We start from the raw sequence: 23,337 nt of genomic DNA, 5'->3' as shown, positions 1-23,337 counted from the left end.
AAAAATTGTGAAAATGCCCTATATCCCAATTATAAAAAATGTTTCAAAGTGATATAGAATCCAGATTTATATCCAGACAAAATTTGAGAACTGTTTCATACTAACTAACTATCTTATGTAAAATTTACATGTACATTAGTCTACTAGTTTCTGAGATATGTACATAAAAAACAGACATACACATACACACACATTGCAATCTCTTATCTCCCTCCAGGGGCAAGGGTAATAATTACCACCAAGCAATGAGTGTAACATGATGTTAAGAACAATTACTGTAGCATTACCAAGAAATGGCTGTGACAGTTTTAAACATTGTATTAAAAAGCAAATTAATTTTGTAGTATCATACAATGTGTGTTAAAGATTTTAAACAAAGTATTAAAAAATGATACTATCTTAACATTACCAAACAGTGATTGTCAATAATAGGTAAAGCAGTAATGAAATATTTCTTTCTTATTACAACTGATTTAAAGCCTAAAGTTTATGCATGCTCAAGAATTAAATTAATATGTACATATAAATATAACTGGTGGAGTCAAACCTTACTTAACTCCAGTCAATATTATTTATCTTGAGTACACCTGTTAATTAATGACTACATTTTGTAAATTTTTTGTGACTGTGACACTTATCTATTTATACAGACTATTACAGAAATCAATAAGTTTGTTTTCTGAATCCTTACACATGCATAAACCCAAAGCAGCACTTTACTAGAGTTTAATACAAAAAACACATGCTTTAAAATGATTGAAGTGAAAATAGTATTTCTTAAATTTAATACAATTTTTTAGTTTTTAAAAATGGCTACTAAATCAAGTATATTTTGATGCTATGCTACATGAACAGATTACTAGTAATACGAATTTTCATGTAGAATAACATGCACACATGGGCTAAATGACCAGATAAGAGATCCTAAGGTTTAGGCATATCCATTCCTAATTTTGAACTACTTATCAGAGAGAACGTTACCAGCCAGCTGCACCTACCATAACAAAGAGGTTATTTAGCTCTATGAACAAAATAAGAGGAATTAATATGCCCACAGCTGAAAATGCTGGACAGGTTTAGTAACATCACATCTCAAACCCTAAATATTTTGACCTGCAGCTAGTCACATTAACTACTAGGTCACAAATAATTTTGTTGATATATTTCAAGTCACAAAACTCTAAGGAAAATTTAGATAATAAAAGATAAAAGATACTTAAAATTTCACTCACCAAAATGAAAAGCTAAATAAGACGACACACCAAAAGGAAGTATCAAAGCCAACACCAGAAATATAACAGTTGGCAGGACCATATTCATACAAACTGTTCTAAGACTAACTTGGTTAAATCCATCACAGTGTATCTGAAATAAAAAAAACCATGTAAAGGAAAATTTATTAACATTTTTGTGGGCTGTTTTTTTTAAACAATCTTGTAGTATATATAATCTTCATAATAGATTAAAGTATTTCAAATATATTTGAAAGCAATTTGAAAAACAGTTCTTTAATATATTTTAAGTATAAGTTTATGATTTCTTATTAAAATAGTAAAAGCAACAAAAGATACACAGATGGACATTTAAATTACTGTATTTCTAGGCAATATTAAACTAACAACTTTCTCTAAAAAGTTCTTATTATAAATTTCATATTAATGAGCAATAAAGTTTTTGTCCTTTCTTGTGTTCCCACTAATACATTTTTTTGTTACTCTGGTGCCAGAGTATAATAAATAAAATGCACTAAAATTTCCCTAAAGCACCATTGACTTGGGTAAAGATTGTTCTGCATTATTAAACTGATGCTGGATGGATAAAATGATTTACCTCAAAGCTAGAAATTCTCATCATATTTATACCATAAATACTATCACTTCTTGAGTGACTGAACTCTAAAGCCACTTAAAGTTTATGTATACTGTACTCACTACAATTGGACATGTGGCATTAATAAGTATATAACAAAATAAATAATACAGGAATATTTAAAGATGTCCTCTAACATAAAAGTATGATAGTTTTATTCCAAACTACTTTTTATTTTAATAAAAGAAAATATGTCAATAATTAATGTACAGTAGCACAGACCATCTTAGAATAGCAATAATTTAGTCTCAGTGTCTTTACCTGTTGATCCTTTCTTTATCAGTTAATCCTGATTAGTAGTATCAAAATATCATTTTTCAGTTAATCTTGGTCAGTAGTATTAAAATATCCTTTCTTTGCCAGTTAATCCTAATCAGTAGTATTAAAATATCCTTTATCAGTTAATCCTAATCAGTAGTATTAAAATATCCTTTATCAGTTAATTCTAATCAGTAGTATTAAAATATCCTTTATCAGTTAATTCTAATCAGTAGTATTAAAATATCCTTTATCAGTTAATCCTAATCAGTAGTATTAAAATATCCTTTCTTTACCAGTGAATCCTAATCAGTAGTATTAAAATATCCTTTATCAGTTAATTCTAATCAGTAGTATTAAAATATCCTTTATCAGTTAATCCTAATCAGTAGTATTAAAATATCCTTTATCAGTTAATTCTAGTCAGTAGTATTAAAATAACCTTTCTTTACCAGTTAACCATAATCAGTAATATTAGAATATCCTTTCTTTATCAGTTAATCATGATCAGTAGTATTAAAATATCTTTTCTTTACCAAATAATTCTGGTTAATATAAAATATCCAGTAATTCAGCATACTGCTGTAAAATAATTCTTTCCATATTTGGCAGTTCTGTTTAATAGTGTAAGATATCCCTTCCCTACCACTAAGTCTGCTTAATAGTCCAAAATATCCTTTACATTAAAGATATTCCTGCTTAGTAGTGTGAAAATATCCTTTCCCTACAGGGTATTCCTGCTTATCAGCATAAAATATCACTTCCCTGCCAAATGATCCTGCTTATTTATGTAAACTATTGTTTCTCTAACATATAATTATCCTGAATAGCATAAAATATCCTTTCTATAAAAGGTAACCCCACATTACAGCCAAAATAGCCTTTCTCTACCAGGTAACTGTGCTTATTAGTGTAAAATATCCTCTAAATAGCAGGTTATACTTGCTTATTAGTGTAAAATATCAATCCTCCTTAACAGTGTAAGCTAGTCTTTCCATACCATACACTCCTATTAAATAATGTAAAGTATCTTTTCAGAATACTTTAATAATGATTAGTGTGAAATACCTTTTCCATATGAGATAAACTTCCTTAACAGTGTAAGATATTTCTCTCTTAAGTAGTCCTGCTGATGTGTAAAACATCCTTTTCATACCAATTAATCATGCTTAGTACTATAAAATAATATAATGACTAAATTTAAGATAAAATCCCTGAAAACTGTGACAGTTTTGAAAAATATTATATCACATACATGACGTTTTATTGATTAAAGGGATTTTTTCATGGTTAGCTATAATAAAACAATCTGAAAAGTATATTACCAATACGAAATCTCATGCAACAACATATACAAGATCCTTAATACAATGTAGTAATATTATTTGATAACAAACTTAAATTATGTCTTGTGATTAACAAAACTTGTTTAACACATAATAACACCTTGTAAAGTGTTTTTATAAAAAATTCATTAAAATCAAACCTTTTGAATAACATCTGCTAACCACCAGTCAGGTCTTGCAAGTATAATAATAGCCAACAGTTTTGCCTGTAAAACTCCAATGACCCAATCCTCAAAGAAATAAATATAATATGTCTTGTTACTTTCTCTGACAAAACAGATTAAGATATCTAACAACTTATAAATGTATGAACAGCACATTCTTATACTAAATGATACATTCCTAAGTTTAATATATACATGAATCTCATTTCTGAAAACAATATGTAATTGTCAAGTTCATAAAAGCTTGTCTACACTAAGTCATATAATTTAATTATATATATAACAGTTAATAACCATTAAATAAAGCACAACCATCATGAAAAACAATGCAAAGTTTAAATAAACAGTAAAAGGAAAAGAAATATAAAGAATGAATAAAAACAACAGCAAAAAGTATATTAACCAATGAAACATAATACAACATTTCAGGATGCAAGTGGGAGTTTAGAGCCTATCAGATATTTCTTGATTTCAGGAAAATCTATAAAAGTAGGTCCTACTCATATGTAGCAATACACATTTTTCCAAATTTAACCTATAGATACACATACAAGTCACACTCTTTGGCCAAAACACTATTATTGCAGGTAAAAATTATTACATGAATGTATATAATGGAGTAAGTGTGGTAACTGAAGCCTTGGTTTTCAATAGATTTGTACACACACACACTTTGTATTGACTGTTTCTACATTTTCTTAATAATTCTTAGAAACACTATTTCTTACCCTTTTATACATCTGAACCAAGTAATCTAGCTACTTATTTCTGCATTTGTATTTTAAAATGTTCAAACCCAACTTCTTATGTTTATTTATTCATTTATATTAATATAAGCATAATTCATAATCAGTTTTTCACAACACAGTTTAGAGGAAATATAGAAATCATTTATGTTTTACTCCAATTAAGCATGTTTAGAACAAAATATTATAAACACAGTTTTCAGTATTATAAATTAACAAACATTTACATAAAATCTTGTCAATCACAGTTAGTATAAAATGGTTATAAAAGTCACACAAAAACATTAGAATGTTTCAAATAGTTGGATGATATTGGGAACAGAATCAAATTTTTTGCATAGAAAATTAAACCCACTTTTGAAATAAGCTATCTTAAAGTAAAAGGTGAATCTGCTCAATAATTTTTATTGAATATTCAGCTATTTTAACTCAATGTTTTATTGAAATTTCTTCATCAAGTTACTCAGTAATGTATTTTATGAGTGTTAGTTAAATATGTTTATGTTAAAAATGCATAAAAAATATCAACCCCAGAAAAAATTAAAAGGCACTGACATAAAGGTATTAATGCATTAACAAAAATTAATGCTCGTGAACAGTTTTCATGTGAAATTAATGTGATCAGTCACAAACTAAGAATGTTTCAGTTCATGTTTAATCTACCCCACACAAGTAACATTTTTCATATTCACTTTAAATATGGATATTAAAACCTTAAATACTATTTTTCCTTTTGATTGGCTTTGACACTTAAGGCACAAAACCCAATATACATGTAGATAAAGACAAAGTGAACACTATCAAAAATAAAACAGGTAAAATGACATAGGAAAACTACAATAAGACTATGTTTCACCACTACTAACATGGCATCTGATGACTACATTAAGAGAGATAAAACATAGTTTTATGGGGTTTTCTCTATCCCATTTTAGCTGTTTTAATTTCTAAAACATATGGAATTCCCCCAGTTATGTTATAAACTGAACACTGTGTGCCTCTGCTAAGTTTTAATAGAACGAACATAATAATTTTGGAAAGTGTGCAAAGTTCATCCATTTGCACTTATAATTAGAATTTGTTTTTCAACTCATTGTGATTTCAATTGAAACAGAAGTCTGATGAGGTTTGTTATTCCCAGTTTGTTACTTACAGTAAAGTGTAAAGTCACAGAAAAAGTAGAATGAATCAAAATTCATATTACAGGTTTCTTGTTTTAGTTTCAATATTTTAAACAGAGTTTCCATTTACATAGAATAAAACCCTTATTGTATACACACAAGGCATTTTAATGTTAAGCCAGAAATAAAAAAATACAATAACGTTTTTTGACACTTGATAAATTTAGGTATGAATATGAATATTCAGAGCAGTTGTAAGCGATGGTCAATATAGTTTTAAAAAAACTGGCCAAAAGCATAACATTTATGAAAGCATAAAACTACAATAATTGATTGATAAGGCTTTTCTGATAATTTGTTGTGCATCATTCTCAAGTATCTTTCAACTGATTCCTGAAGATTAAAATACTATGTGTTTAAATTGTTTCAATTTTTTTTTAATTTAAAACTTTTTTCATTTTGTTTTAAGAAATGTAATAATTAAATATATAAATATAAGTATAAAATTTGATATTAAACAAATATAAAACCAAAAATGAGATATTTTTTTGGAAAAACACATAAGTTGACTAGCTGTAGCCACTAAAGGCATGACATTTACGAAGTTCTGTCAAATAACTAGAAAACGTTTTCCAGTAATAAAACTTACCATTTTTATCGCAAAATCTCTCTACTTACTGCTGAGGTCCCATACGTATTTATTTATACAGAAAATTAGAGATTTTACCAAAATTTTTAAATCAGTTCTTCATTCTCAATGTTGTAAGAGAAAAATGTTAAAATCATTCAATATGATGTAGTGTATGTATCCGACCAATAACAAATGGCATAAAGACAAGTTACTAATATGTTATCTGATGTGTTAGGAATTATGTTGTATCTTACACGGCCCACCTTTTGTTCATCTGCATGAAATACTGAAGGTTTTTCAAAAGCAAAAAAATAGCAGAACATTTATCATAAACTGATTTGATGCATGAACACAATCAAGACAAAAATTGACCAACCTGCCATACATAAAGCACTGGTGTTTCACTATCAGGTATCTTCAATGGGACAATGAAAGCTAGGTCAAAAAAAAGGCCCAACAACAAGGGAATAACACCCACTAACAGGAAGATTCCAATGATTGATTTACAAACCTGTAAAGTTTACAAGAAAAATTAATCATTTTCAACAAATCCAGGTACAGCTTTCAACTCTAATGAAGATTAAAAATGTATCTCAGGATGGGTGATATGGGTGTTAACACTTTTACCAAAATAAAAGAGAGAATAATGTTTTCACCTTCTTAGTCATCTTCAGGTCACCTTCTTTATTTTGGTAAAAGTATTAATACCCATATCAGCTGTCCTGAGACACATTTTTACTTCAAGGGGGTTTCTCGTCATCACAAAGATGAAAAATGTTTAGTGTGTAGTTGTTTTTTCTTTTCAAATAACATAGAAACAAATATCTAATCTAAAACAAATTTTTGCAGAGTTGAAAGTGATATATGAAATTATGCCATGCTAAAATCTTTCACTTTTATTAATTGATTGAAATAAAATAAAAGGCCAAATTTCATAGTAATATGTTAATTAATATTAATGTGTGAGAAATTTCTTTTAACACTTGCAATAAAAAATTCTTCTATTAAATTCAAACCTGAATAAAAAATACAAAAGTTTTACTTTTGTAAACCAGTAAAATCATTTTAATATTTATGAACAAAAATGTCAAAAGATTGTTTGTTTTTAAACACAAAGCTACACAAGTGGCTATCTGTGCTGTGTCCACCATGAGTATGGAAACCAAGTTTTAAGTGATATAAGCCTGCAGACATTCTCTTGAGTCACTGGGAAGGCATTTCAGAAGTTTAATTTTAATTTTTTTTTGTAGATCTACCATTAGAGTGAATAGTAGCTATCCATAGTGCATGTTTTTCTAGAGCTCTAGTGTGAAACTATGTTACTCAGTAACATAAATGACTGAATGTAATGATTGTAGACAGAGCCCTTTATCATTTGTGGTTACTAGGCCTGACCAATGTCTCTAAGCTGTTTATTATTATATTATTATTATTACAACTATCATTATTTATTACTGCTATAGGTTGCTCATTTATGAGTGTTTTGTGTATTTAATAAATAAATTTAAAAAAATTCTTTTGAAATTCTTTTTCATATTCTGAATTCTTACTCAATGTTGTTATCTGCATTGTTTTTGTCTTTACCTCAGCCTTTTGTTGGTGAGATGCCGATTTTATATATCTGGAACAATCGTTTTCCCGCCATGCGCCACAGAAAAATCGATGTAACAAACTGTACAAAATGCATGACTGTCACTGACTTTTGATGCAATGACTGGATATTTTGCACTATACTCTTTCCTAAATTTTTGATTCGCAGTTTTAGTCCTTTCAGATTTGCCAGAAACAAGACAATCTGGTGAATGAGACCTCTTTTTGTCCAACTTGTGAATGATCGCATTGATGTTTCTATGCCGCTTAGAAAACGAAAATACCCATCTATGCAAGCGCTGATTGGCTGACAAGCACTGATGACATAACTAGTACCTTGTATGGAGAAGCACCGCACTCAAACTTTTGGTAGATGTTGGAGATACAAATAATTTTTATTATTTCAAGCACAAACATGATTATTACAAGTAGCCATTTGGACTGTATTTTATTTATTATCAAATTTTATTTGTATCTCACTAGAAATTTTCTTTTCATCCCTTTCAAGCCCTGGGGAACAATTTATTACTTTATTGTATAGGCCTATATAATATATAATAATTTGGGAGTTGCAACAAGTCATAATATTTGTCTGTATAAGCATATAGTCATAATGCATACACCAAAATTGTAATGATTATGCTCAAATCGTAATGGTTGGCATCTCTGGATTCATTGTTTACCATTTTTTCCCCAACTTACATTTTACATTAGTTTCTGTTGTTTCTTTCGTTGTGTTTCAGAGCAAAACCACATTGGGCTATTTGCTGTGTCAATATAGACTTGCCACTGTCTCACCATGGAAATTTTATATGAATGAAACAAACAAATACAGAAGAAAGCTGGAAAATAACCATGCACAACTTTTTTAAGAAATCACAAACCAGCTTTAACAATAACTATTATACAACTGTTCCCAGCATTACTGACATATTTCTATAAATAAATCTAAGTCTGAAATATAACATTTCCAATCTTAATGTTGTGATACAACAGTCATTATATATCAAAAGCAACTTAACCAAAAATAGCTATGTACACTTTACAGTAATAATTGGGAAGTATACTTCAAATACTTACAACAGCAAGCCACTGTTTAACTTCCTTTATAAACAGATTCCACTGGGGATAACTCTGGAAAGCTGTAGACAAACAACTGACTAGTCTGAAGCTCAACCATATAATAAAAACACCACAGGTGATAGTGTATGCATCATGGATGTCAGGTTTTTCAAACAGCCTAAGAAGAACTATACGCCCCAACAGGACTACAAGGATATGCAGCAAGAATATAGTATGTATTAGTTTTTGTAATATGCCATGAGATATGTAGAACACAAACAAAAACATTTTACTTTGTTAGCTTCATTCAGTGTTAATAGGTGAAAAAAAACGGATTATTGAAAAAAGGCCACAATTGCTATAGACAATAACTTAGCATCCACTTTGATAAATTAAACATTGCTAATAACATAATATCAGAAAATTATGGAAGTTATAATTTTCCTATATTAAAAAAGTATTTTCAATAGATACTTCCCTCTGCTTAGAAAATCATCTATTATTGTTCATTGCTGTCCCCTATATGTGAACTCTTTCTTTATACATACTACAAGCCTTCCACTCCTTCCTATTGGAATCAAATGATTTCAACATGTCTCTTATGTATATCATTATGTGCCACCTCTCCACCCATATGAGTATAGTACATTGACATAATGCTTGTGACTCCCTCTATGCACCTCTACTGAACTATCACTTCAAAGTTTGTCAGAAGAGGGAAGCACCTGAACAGTAAGGGAATGAAACGTGGAAAATGTGAGCAGAAAGGAATTACCTACTGGAAATACATTTTTCAGTATTGGAAAATTATAATTTCTGGTGTGGTACTTCTGACTTCTCCCAAGATTAGCTAGAATCCCACAATGATTAGGAGGAGGGAACAGTGTAAGAAAAGAACAAATGTATCCATCCCTTGAAAGCATCTGAAGGACACTTCTGTAAATGATAGAATAAAATCAGAAGATCTGAAGAGAGGAACCACACCACTTCTGACCAGATTCACTCTTTGCCCATGTGTAGAATGTGCAAGATATCAGTGTAGAAAAATATTGGAGAACATCTCAGTTAAGAGAACTATACTTAATAAGTTAACTACATCCAAAACCTCCTCACAGGGTACCAACATCCATGAAAGGGTTAGAATGAGGATCATACAGTCTCCACCTCAAACACAAGAACCATAAACTTGAGAACCATTCTGATTCCCACATAAGATAAATGGATTATCACCAAGCTATCTATCTAAAAACTTCATGTGTGGTATCAAAAGGATGTCTATCACATGCAGTCAACTCCCTTAACTGTGAAACTGCACAGAACCATTTAAATGGCAATAACATATCCATTAAAAAAGAGAAAGTGGAGATAGCCAAGAAGAAAACTGTAACAATCCTGTGTACCACCAATGTGATCCATAACAAAGATAAAGGAAATCAAGGTAGAAAGATAGACAACCCAAAACCAGCATGAGGAGTTATGTTGATTGGTTCACAGCTGACCATGGGATACTAACATCCACATGGTGGCAGGAATAGGGCTCCCAATTGAATGGGTAAATTGCATTCTCTACAGCTCAACTTCAGTGGTTGTGTAAATGGTATCAGTAGGCCATATTATCCAGGAAGATAATGGCTCAACTCCTCTGGAGGTTAACTCTCATCTACAGCAGAAAAACACCACTGCCCTACTCTCAACTGAATGATTATAGCTATCTTTTTGTGAAATCAATTCATGATGGTGCCTCCATTGTCAATAACCCCAGCAGCTTGGAACTGGTAAGTAGTAAGAACTCCTACATTCCACAAAAAAAAAAAAAGACATCAAAATGCATTGGAGAGTATGGATATATGTCACCACATAAAACAGTGCAGTGGGTGATACACAAAACCCTATTGTGAAAAGCATATCACACCAATTTATTGCATCAAGTCATGGAAGAGATAAGCAGCTATCCCCTTCTGCTTTACACATAAGGCCAATAGGTGGTACAATTCAGTACAGGAATATTTATGAAGCAAAATATCATGAGGCTTTCACCTACAAGTGATCTTGTGAAACATCCAATCTCAGTGGTGAGCAGTGCAAAGCCATGGAAGATAAAGCATGAGTCAGAATGGCTGTACAGTGCAAATTTAAAGGATACCTGATGAAGAGGAAACTTTAATATACTACCAGACTGCAGAATCTCATCTGCTGGACGATGAATATGGGAAGAAAGAATAAACTAAGATGTTGAATCTGATGGAAACACAACTCTAACCAAGGCTTGGAGGAAAAAGATAGATAGGGATAGACCAATTGAACCATGAGGCAGAACTCCAGTAGGAAGGGTAGAATATGAAAGAACATAACAGGAAGAATGCACGGGAATCAAGAGTCATGAATATGTACTCTGGAAGGGAACGGTAAAGGCTATATGAGAATGAAGAGTTATAATCAGACCCAGAAGCAGATCTAGATCCAGTCAAGGGTAAAGACAGAAACTGGAAGGGAAATAGAAGAAAGGGGAAACAGCTCACTTAAGTTATGGAGAAAAAAGGAACAACCCAAATAAAGAAGACAGGTAGGGGGATAAAAATTATGTGAGACATCTATGGCAGACAGATCCAATTATCAATCTCCATAGGCAAAGAGAAGGAAACATGTTTGACAGAAAAACTGAAACACAAAACACAAGGAAGAGATTCAAATGGAGGTGAGTCAAGGGAATGTTGGACCACACAATGGACCTAATGCAGAAGGTTAAAATGTCAAGGAAAGAGAAGTATCTGGAAGGAATCTATGAGAAGGGTGAGAACAAGGGAAGTACAAATTTTACATTATTGTAAAATGAAAGGTAATGAATAAATGGCCATCTGATGTCCAGAAAGTGAAGATACCAAACACCTATGGTTGATTAAATTAGTGAGAAATGACTGCTGCATGAGCTATGTGGCACTTGGCAGCAATAAATCCCCCAGTAGGAGACAAACTGCAGAATACATTCCACCTGTACAGGTACACCACCATGGAAGATCTACTAGTTAACAAGGAAGTGACTCAACATGTGGAACCAGACTGTCTCACCAAGGACCAGATAAAGACTAAGTGCAAAGAAGCAGAATATAAAGACTGGGATGTAGAACACATGAGTGAGGGTGACAAAAAAGGAAGGAAGAAAAGAATGAAGGACAGGGGATTCAAGCAATCAATGCAACCTTGAAAATCAAGACTGAGTTGACCAAGAGAGAGTCATCAGGCAGGCATTACAGTGACTGGAGTGAACAAGAGAAACTACTGAATGAACTGATGGGACAGATGGTTCCATATAAAGACATGTGTGATCAATCCAAGTTTAAGGCATTGACTGCAAGAGGCAGTGGATGATGTACAGGTCACCAAAAAAGAGATAACTTAGTGTGGAAGTCTAAAAAAAAGCAATGGCAACTTTTTGTGGAAAACCCCACTGATGGTAAAGATCTATCAAACCAGACTGAAATTAACCTGCATATGACATGCAATAAGGCAAATATGATGTGCATGGTTCCAGAATAAGAAACCAGATGGTTACAAACTTAGATCTATGGACTGGGTGCCCCTTAAGTGAGTGATATGTGCCACCACATACAAACATTCAAAAGAATTATCTTCAGATAATGTTGGGTGAGATGAAAAAAATGAAATAAGGCCAGATGCAGAGACAGAGGTTTCAGAACAGTGAAATGCAAATTACTTTCATCTATAGATCAATAGCCCTAAGTTCCATAGGGACTGACTCATACTTTCCATTTTCAAAGGGATTTGTCCATGAAAAGATATAGATTCAGATGTCAGAATTGAATCAGCACCCAACCAATGTACTGGCTCAGCCCAGGCACTAAAGCAGATTGTCAAGCATAAAAGGTGAAAGCGATTGGGGTGGAAAGAAGATCCTGAGCATGGTTACAATATTCATGAAGCACTGCCCAGAAAAGACCTCATATGGGCATGAACAAGTGATGTCATGGAAGATCACACCCACAAAAATGATAAAACAACATGAGAACTAAATAACAAGCCAATATAAAGTGGTGAACAAAATGTCCCTTTGAACTAGGTAACAAGAAGAAGATAGTAATCGATATTCATGTCAAAATGGGCTCCAAACCAATGAGATGTTGAATGAGTCCTGGGAAGAACTTCTCCAAGTTGAACCACCAGCCCACCCAAGCTGCCACAGATAGCAGATTTGGCCAGTTCCTGTTAGGAATGGGCCAGAATACATCAGTCATTCATGTAAAAATGAAATTGCAGTGCCTGGCCATGGAGATGCCATGCAAAAACCAGGACAATATGACCAAACATGTAAGGTACTGTGGAAAATCCAAATGGAAGGGCCCAAAGTTGTTAAACCACCAAGGTTGACTAATCATAGATGAGTACAAAACTGAGATAACAGTTGTATATTCAAGAAATTTGAGAGATACCTTGATATCATCCATAATACAGGAAAACACACCCATCTCAAGGTGAAAGAAAACTTATGATGAAGTGGAATAGTGAAAAAAAAGCAGTTTAAATGAAATAAATTGATTAGTGCTGCCAATGCTTGTTTTATTTTTAGGGAAATGAAAAAGGTGGGAATAAAACCACACAAGGTAAGGGGAACAGGTACGTTTGACCACTGCAAGAGCAATACCCTAACCATTTCTGACAGATGTTGGGACGTCACAGAACCTGGCGAATGAGGAAGGAAGGAAAAATCAAAGGTGGAGAAAGAAGCAGGAATTGGAGGGATAAGGGGTTTCCACAAAAGAGCTACAATATGTAGAAAGGTGGAATGTTGGTGCATCAATGTTAACTGAAGCTTAAAAACATCCATGGTCGTATCACTATTTAATGCCTCCAAAGTGGAACTGTACATAAATTCCAAAGAGAATTTGAGGGTAAAGAGACCCAAGCTAATACAGTATCATGACCTAAAAGGTCCCAATAACAAGAAACCACATAGTAAGTGCCAGAGTCAAGGATGAGATGTGGGCTAAAATGGAGGAGAGAAGGGCAAGGGCATCTGTATAAATCCCACAGATATTTTATGGAGGGCCTTAGAGGGAGATGTGTGTAAAAAGGATATCATAAGAATTTGGTAAGGGTAAGAAGCAAGCAAGATATACATATGATTCAGAAGCTGCCTCCAAATAGATAAAAGTAACATAACAACTGTTGACCTAAACCTAAATAGACTGCAATTTTAGGGAAAGATAAAATAATCAGAAGTCTTCAGGGGAAACAATATACTAATCCCTTTAAGTAACTGTGAAGGCAATGGACCAGGAAGAACTCGATTATTATGGGAGAAAGGAAAAACCAAAGATTGGGAAGACTGTTCATGTTATAAGTATAAAACCTCAAGACCAAATGAGACTTAGGAGACTGCCCAGGTTGGGAATAGTAATAAAAAACACATTGAGAAGGCATAAAAAGAAAATCAAAGTCCTAGTCACCTGTCAAAGGCTCAGCTGCTTTAGTAGGAGCCTTGACAAAGTTCATGGTAGAGATTAGACCATGTAAAGTTCAATCTCCCAATGTATAAAATCATATAAAACCATCATCTGGTCACCAACACTTGAATACTGGGAAGAACTCTAATCATTGATGTAACCCCCAAAGTGGTAAGGTTAACTCTGGGATTCATTGCACAGAAAAGTTACACTAAACTCAAGTGTAAAAATAGAGACTTAAATTAACTTATATATACAAATATAAGCATCTGGTTGAAGAAATCAATTTTAAGCTGAAAAATAACCAAAATCAAGTTAAATATTCAGCATTAAACAAACAAATGGCATGTCTGAACTCAAATGCTACCAAACAAAAATGAAATCACGTGAGCATTTATGCTCCTATTGGTGGAGAGGTGACACATGAGGATTTATATGAGAGAGACATTGGAATCACTCAATTCAAATGAGAAAGATAATAAGTCTTATCTGAGATATTCTTCAATATTTAAGTGTATAAGAAAATACAAAGATACAAACATAAACAGTAGAAACCAGTAATGAATTTATTTTCAGACTAGAAATAAGCTTTTACAAAAACTATATATGACTTTATTCCAAAGACCTGAATGGAAATCAACTGACTCACTTAAATACGTTTATATATTCATTCTCATTGCATTCTTCAGTATACTCTTCTTCAAGGGCCCAGTTTTACTTTATTTATATATACGTTTTTGAAAATAGGTATTTATGAATAGCAATGTAGATGTAGTATGTTTATCTGCAATTTTATGTAAAGATAAAAGGTTTTGAACTAATACTAGTTTAGGGAATATAATAAAGAAGAGCAGACATGTATATTTTTCTTTTTTTAGACCAGAATAGTTGTGCCTTATGTTTCATGGTTGTAAAAATTAAGTAAATTAATACAGACCTTAAATTAATAATTTATCTAAATGTATTCCACACTGGTAGAATAGTACCTAATCACAAAGAGCGTTAGTAATAACAAACTAATCTAAAGGTAAAGTTTAATAACAATAATTAATCCAAACAAAAAGGTTAGCATCAGCAATCTAGCTCCAAGTAAAAAACATAAATAACAAATTAAAACCCAGTACACATCAGTATCAAAAACTAGTATAAATGCTAATATCAACAATTTAACCCTTATTTTCCAGGCTTAACCATAGCAACATAAATCAATCATAGAGCCTTGAAAAGGTATAATAATTTTTAAGTAAGACCACAAATATATAATATATTATACAGCATATATTACTTACCAGGAATGACCAAAATTGCTAAACCTCCAAGAACCATGTTGAAGCATGCTATTGCCAAAAGTAGGAGAATCTGAAACAAAGATAATATAAAGTATATTAAATAGTTAATATAGTGAAATAATAAAAGATGGGACCTGTAAAACAAAAAACATAACTGAAATACTGAAGGGATGAAAAATGGATCCTGTACATTAGATCACATAATGAAAATGTTGAAAGAATTAAAGATAGACTTTGTAGAGTGAATTTTTTGATTCAAACACTGAAAGAATGGAAGTATGGCAGTATGTTTAGTTATGTATAAAGATTGTATGTACTCTATGACACAAACTTTTATGCAAGGTTGGGTTTTCACTCTTCTAGACAACTTGTAAGCAAAGCCAGCCTTATGGAATAACAAGATAGTCAGTTGCTTTGGACCCTATGCCTGATATCATAAATTTAAAAAATATTTTGAATTATCTGCCATGATGAATTTGAGTGAACATAATTTGATTATATATGCTCAAACTGAAAAAGTTAGTAAGTGAGTAATTGTTATTTGATAGGAGAGGGCCCTGCATGCTACTCTGAACCTCAGAAGCACTAAGGCCAGTTCTGCCTGTAAGTGGCTCATACCTCTTAACACTCATAAGCACAAAACTATTTTAGTTGAGTTTTATTTTTATTTGTAAACACACAAAAAGTATGTTAAACTGTGACTTAATGGGTTTTCTTTTTTGAGGCTTTTTAACTGAACAACTGGAAAACTGGAACTTAAGTTCCTGACTGTTTAACATTTGCAACACAGTCACTGAAAAGTAAAGACTAAATTATCTGAAAAATTCCCAAACACACTAAAGATAAATCAAAAACCATACCCCTGAGGCTATGTTACAACTTTGTTAACAAAAATGAAAAACTACTTGAATCTCAGCTAAATACCTTAATAATATGGTACTGAATGAAAACATTAACTGTCAAAACGTTTGGGTGAGTTTCTTATTTTTAAAAATTTTGAAAACAAAATTTTTTGACTAAATGTTACACACATGGTTTCACTAAGAACCCAGATTTCACTATTACAGTTTTATTTCTTTCTGTTCTTCATATTTATTATTAGTATTATACATTAGTTTGCTTTGTAAGCCTCAATGGATTCTGTAATTACTTTTTTTTGTAAAAGTAAGAATACTAGGTGATGCTGAAATCTCTGGCTCAGGTTTCAATTTTTTTTGTTAATAATCCTATCACCTTGCATATATAAATGATGCTTTCTGGATGCAAGATTTTTTAAAAAGCTTTACACATAATAATAAAAATATTCATTTCTTGCATTAATGAGTAACAATTACATGAAAATCAGATTTTATTTTAAAACTATGACAAAACACATGCTTTTTCTTTTGTTTATTCCATCTCAGTAAAAGTACTCTTTCATGTACGTCATAAATTTTTTTTATGACGCAGAGCTACTTAAAAGATAAATTATGTAGTAACCTTATTAGATAATAAGAATGAAATACACACATCACATTTTTAATAAACATATATAAACACATCTAAGCAGGATTTAGCAGTGATTAGCAGCCAACAATAGTTTAAATTTATGATTCTGATCTCAATAAAAAAACTAATAAAAATGTGTAGCTCCCTGGAAGATTAGCAATAGACTTGAGGGCTTATTTCACTAAACTTTGCTGCACATCTAGCCCATTGTGTAGCTCTACTCTTTAACACAAACAATTAAAATATGTTTTATGGTTTAACTGAACTAAGAGTATTTTGTATTTTTTTCAGAAATACAATATTATATTTTACAATAAAATTAGAGTACAACAGAACATAAAGGAACATGGGTTGCATAACAGCAAATAAATTTTACAGAAAATAATAATAAAGTCTGTATTACATGATAGCCTGTACACTTACATTTGTCATTAAATAGTAAATGCATATGATATTCAACTTTAAACTGTTTGTTTCTAATACAAATGTTTTGGTAGCACTTACTCTGAATGATAGAAATGAAGCTAACTTATATTTTTGAATATTGGAATCTTCTGCTGTTTGTTGTTTGATTAGTTCCAAGTCTTGTTCATCTTTATTTTGTACCTATAAAACAGAGAACTTTATAGTATGTTTTGATAATGTTATACATTTCATAAAATATTTATCTCCCTATGCATAATATACTCAATTTAAATAATAGTTGTGCATCATGACACACAATTTTTTTAGGATTTAATTATGATTTAATAAAAAGTACCACTATTAAATGCACATTCAATACGTGTGGTATTTTTAGGTGCACTGATTTTCTTTAAAGAGTACTTGAGTATAAATCATAAAATAACAGTGTTTTGACAGAAAATATATTATGGCATATTTACTAATTCTCAACTGAGTTTGAAGAAAAAAAAGAAACTGAACACAAAATACAACACAACAATCTTTATTTCAAACAACCAAAAACATGAAACTAAGTGTATTTTGTGACACAATATTCGTATGCCAAATCTATCTATAAATCTGATATTCATCTTTTATCTTGTTCTATGCTGAGGAAATTTGCCATTAGATATGAAGAACAAAAGTACCATCCTTTTTCAGGATTCAGATACTCCAAGTGTGACTGGTGGTCACTCTCACTACAAATAATAGATGTATTATTATTATTCAAGTATCAGCTGATCTTCAAATGGAAATGACCATTGTCTACTTCTATTCAGTATGTTCCACTTTACAGGAATTTTCCCCATGAGAAAAAGTCTGTAACATCCTATTTGAATGACCCAGTTTTGTATGTAACTAGGGATAAAAATATTTATTGGCTCCATTAAAAGATATTCTATTTTTAGTTTGAAAAATTCATATCATGCACAGAAAGTTTGAAAAATGATATATTAAATAAGGAAATAGGGAACACACAGCATTCTTGAAAACAACAATATAGCTTGAAGATGTTTGAAAGCTCCCAATAGTTTGTCATGTACATAGCTCTTTTAGATGCATTATTCAAAATAAACATAACAGAGAGAAAAACTACTTTATGTTTGAAAACATCCCAAATTTTCAAACTTAAAAACAAAACAAAAATACAAGCCACACAAATAACAAAGTGTCTGTCTTTCTATATATATATATATATATAGTGTTTTGGGTATATATATATATATATATATATATATATATCACTCTTTACTTTATTGCATTTTGTTACTTAGAAATGAAATTATCTTTCTCATACACAAGAGTTTCATTTATGATGAAGGTTTTCACTAATATGATTCTAAGAATATTTAAATATGTAAGCATGTGCATGCATATATACACATATAACACAGACATACACTTTGATTAGTAGGAAACTTTAAAATAATAACTGGAATGTTGAGTGTTTTCATTACCAAACTTAAAAATTCAAACTGTTCACCACACTATATTACCATTTAAGAGCATACACTCAGAACAGGCAGCACAAGATAAATATGAACAATTCACAATGGTAGAAACTTTTGTGAGGAAAAATAATTAATAAATATTGCCACTATTCCTCTTTCTATTGAAAATCACAATTAGTCTATGATGCTATTTGGAACTTTTAAACACTATTTGACAATGTTCTGTCACTTTGTATCTTCACCATAAAGGTAGGGTATATAATACTTTTTCTTTTCTGTTATTTATCTTTATTCAGTCCATTGTTCACTGGATGAATAAAAACAAATAACACTTTACAGACTTGTTAGTATTTCAGAACACAATTATAGGTGTTTCACATGTAAAGCCAGAACAAACTTTTCCATGACAATACAGCAATGTGTGTTCAAAACCTAGTATGTATTTATTTAACTCATGGTGTTCAAGGTATTGTAGTTAGCATTAACAGCTTATAAGCTGTCAATTGGAAATATGATAAAAAAATAACCGAAAGATATTTTAAAATCCACTTGAAAGCTCAGAAAGTAGAGTTGCAAATCTTTTTCAGTTTGCATTTCTTTTCAAGTCCCAACTGATTATTTCCAGTTACACAGATTTGATGTTTTAGACATTACATCAACTGCCTTAACTGTGAAAAATTAATGAATTTCATTCAGTATATCTATAAATAGATATGCATAAGTTAAACCACTAGTGGCACAATGGTAAGTCTGTGTGCTTACAGTGCTAAAAATCACGTTTCAATACCAATGATGAGCAGAACACAGACAGCCTACCATGTAGCCTTGAACTTAACCCATCAACACCAGCAAAGCATAAGTAAACATATATGCTGTATAAATTCTACAATTTCATTAGACAGCTCAGGAGATAATGATTACAACACTTTTACAGTAGTTAATCTTCTGCATAATTCAACAAAATAACTATTCAGAGAACTAGTGACTAGTGAAAGCAACATCATTATTTCTACCATACTTCCATACATGTTGCTCCCTCATGTGGCATATCCTCTTCTCTAGTGGTTAAAGTTCTTGCATTTGTTAAATTTCCACTCATACTTGCTCATGTTACATGTTGATATAGAAATGTTATCTCCACCTAACACTACTTGACTTCAGGTTAAGGTGGGCACAAAGCATTAACATTATTCTCATAATTAGAGGGCTTCTGGCTCATCTAGGGTATCTCATGTTTGGGCTGTGGTGGTAAATCACATCCATGTTGTGACAACACTCATGCCTCTGAAAAGTAGTCAGGCAGAGTTAATGAATGTTCTACACACATTAGCTCATTTTAAGTTGCTTCTGAAAGAATTATAAAGCTAGAGGCATCAACTGGATGTTGACTTTTGTGGATTGCTATGGAGGTAAATATGTAATTAGCCTTCTTAACTTCACCTGTGCTTTCAAGTTCAGGTGATATGTTTAAGATGAACCCATTTGATTAACAGTATCATAATTCAGTCATCTCAGTCAGCAGTTGAAGAGCAAAGCTCCTACAGAAGATCACTTAGAATTTAACAGAGAGCTCCTCTATTGTTATCCTCAAGTCATTCTGGTTCTTCTTCTTTCCAAAATGTAGAGTAACCATTTGGACAATTGCTCTTTAAAAACAGAACAGGAAAAGATAGCTTGTAGAAATCAAAGACACAAATCAGTTACCACTTCCATAATAATTAATTAGATCTTGAACATGGAACCAAAACTTTTGGTTGACTTGTGGTAGTTCAAGGGTAAACCTATACATAATCATCTGGCGTTTGCAAAAACAAGAGGTTTGTGAATCTAACATCCAAGAGCTGTAGCACCTTGTTGAAGGTGAAACAAAAGAGAAAAGACACAATTTTGAAATTCAAAGAAAGAAAATGAAACACTGTTTGTTGAAGAAATAGAAGAATGAAAGTCATACAGGGGAATAAGACTACTGGATTGTGATAAGTTTAATTTAAATTCAAATACATTGTATATAAAGAGTAATAAAAGTTAGTTTACATGAACAGGAGAAGTGATTTCTAAAACATAAATACATGGAAGATATTTTCCAGCATGTTTTGACTCTCTCAAACAGATAAATTGCTCTCCACAAAAACTGGGATTAATCTGTTCAAAAAAAAAAAATTCCCCACCATAATTTGACTAACAGGAAAACAGGAACTACCCATGCTCTACATTATAGTTGTAAGGCACTCATCACATATAAGTTCAAACAAGTCAACCTATAGTCATTTTGCAAAGCTACAGGTGAGTTCCTCCAGTTACCTAATCTATAAATATTACACCATTGCATAAATTTAAACAACTTTAACAAGTTTTACATACTCCACATCAGAACTTAAGACTCAAAAAGTTTGTAGAGAATAAATGTACTGTAGAAAAAGGTGAATTATCTGCATACTACAATAGTAGAAATGGATGGTGAGAAATGTAGGGTTATCCTTAATCCAACACCATCATAGTCCAACATATCCCAATACACATCCACATCCAAGTATAAATTGAAACTGAAACAAAAAAGGCATCAAAATAAATATAAAACATTTGTTTTAAGCAGTTTGTAACAATTACATGAAATCTAATGGCAGATCAAACCTTCGACAGGATATAGGAATATGAAATTAATGTATAACATATGAAATTAATGTATAACATTTTATATTTGAATATTATGTTTAGTGTTTTCTATTTTGTTGTCTTGTTTCTTAGTCTAATGCTTGATCAAGTGTGATGATAACTCTGAAATATGCACTACTCATAAAATTAACTATATTTGAATATTATGTTTAGTGTTTTCTATGTTTGTTGTCTTGTTTCTTAGTCCTAACCTTTGGAACCTGCTTGAAAAGCTGAAGTACTTAACAGCAAGTGATTTAGTAAAAGTAAACATTTCAGTATTCTTAGCTTAATACATTATTCTTTATTAAACACCCACCTGTTCTAGTTCAATACTTGTTCCAAAGAAATAGGAATGAATACCAAGAAAACTTGATACAGAAGAAAACCAGCCTGTGATGAAACATTTCAAAAGTTGCCAGGGAGTTTCTATATCAAACATTAATGGCAGCAATACCTGGATGATCACAATTTCCAGTGAAAGATCACTGACAATTAACTCACTGAAATAATACAAAAAAGAAACAAAGTCTAAAAAATCTCAGATGAAAAAAACCTGTTCCTTATTTTAATCACATATTCTTAAAAACCTTCCCCAAAAATAACTTTACATTTTGAATATTCTTTAATAAAATATTTTTAAAGTTCTTATACTATTTTAATATAAAACCACCTTCAAGATTTAAAAAATCATTTACTTATAAACTATCAAAAGGTGCCATTGCATATAGTGACAACTGTTATTACAGTGTTTACATCATGGAAGGGTTTTATGAATATGTGTTGGAGTAAAATGTTATATGCACAATACCTGTATTTATTTACTGGTTTCTTTGTTAAAACCATAAGATTCTGTTATTCTTCTTATGACTTAAAATTTTCAAATATCCAATTGTCTGGTATAATTCTAAAGAACACTAATGTTCAAAAATGTCACTTTTTACTTTGAGGGGTTAACAAATATTTTTATTTTATCAATTATTTTACACAAATGTTTTTGCTACACTTTCATATTATGCTTACCTGGAAAGCTGCATCTTGTAAGGTAAAAATTTTGGGAAATATTCTGACAACAACAAAGATGGGATCCAGATAATCAAGCTTGTGATTACAAGATAGACACACAATGAGATAAAAAGATCATACACTTGCTTGAAAACTGATGTCACAATCAACTATAAATGAAAAGTAAACAAAAGTCACAAAAAAAATTAAAATTCTAGACACAAAGTGATTTTTGATGAATTTCTATGATAAGAGAATATGTTTTTATATAACTATTAATTTAATACAATGTTTTTAATATGACTATTAAAGTTATAATTTTCTTACACTGAAAATATATTTCTGAGAGGTACTTATCTCCTTTCAGACATATATAGCTTTTCTCATTCAGTTCTACCTTGACAAAAACAAAGATGGGATCCAGATAATCAAATTTGTGATTATAAGATAGACACACAATGAGATAAAAGATCATACACTTGCTTGAAAACTCCCACATATCCTATGATTATTGTGATTCAACTGTGTCTCACATGCAAATCATCATGTGACAACTTTCCACAAATACACCCTCCTGATGCATTTGTCTCCATCTATTCAATTCCACTGAACCATCACTTTCAGTGAATGATAGCAGTAAGAGATGTGCCCCTGTGGGAGGTCACCTCATATTCAAATTCTATCCAATAGACATCTCACTGCACCAGAGCAACGTTGGACCACAAAAACTCCTCAGGACAGAATAACAGAGGAAGAACCATC

General features: G+C 31.4%; 1 protein-coding gene across 1 annotated transcript in view; it reads right to left on the bottom strand.

Moving 5' to 3' along the window:
* LOC143250808 (E3 ubiquitin-protein ligase MARCHF6-like) overlaps positions 1 to 23,337 on the bottom strand; it is a 77,459-nt gene that overhangs the window by 5,657 nt on the left and 48,465 nt on the right. The window contains exons 15-22 of the mRNA XM_076501830.1: positions 22,594 to 22,745; positions 21,890 to 22,073; positions 17,528 to 17,629; positions 15,536 to 15,605; positions 8,806 to 8,993; positions 6,512 to 6,646; positions 3,614 to 3,703; positions 1,233 to 1,365 (exon numbers count right to left, since the gene is read on the bottom strand). Of these exons, the coding sequence (XP_076357945.1) occupies positions 1,233 to 1,365; positions 3,614 to 3,703; positions 6,512 to 6,646; positions 8,806 to 8,993; positions 15,536 to 15,605; positions 17,528 to 17,629; positions 21,890 to 22,073; positions 22,594 to 22,745 (1,054 nt within the window). The remainder of the gene's footprint in view (positions 1 to 1,232; positions 1,366 to 3,613; positions 3,704 to 6,511; positions 6,647 to 8,805; positions 8,994 to 15,535; positions 15,606 to 17,527; positions 17,630 to 21,889; positions 22,074 to 22,593; positions 22,746 to 23,337) is intronic.

The sequence above is a fragment of the Tachypleus tridentatus genome, chromosome 5 (genome assembly GCF_004210375.1).
Source record: "Tachypleus tridentatus isolate NWPU-2018 chromosome 5, ASM421037v1, whole genome shotgun sequence".
Taxonomy (NCBI): domain Eukaryota; kingdom Metazoa; phylum Arthropoda; class Merostomata; order Xiphosura; family Limulidae; genus Tachypleus; species Tachypleus tridentatus.
This window is presented reverse-complemented; position numbering and strand designations above follow the sequence as displayed.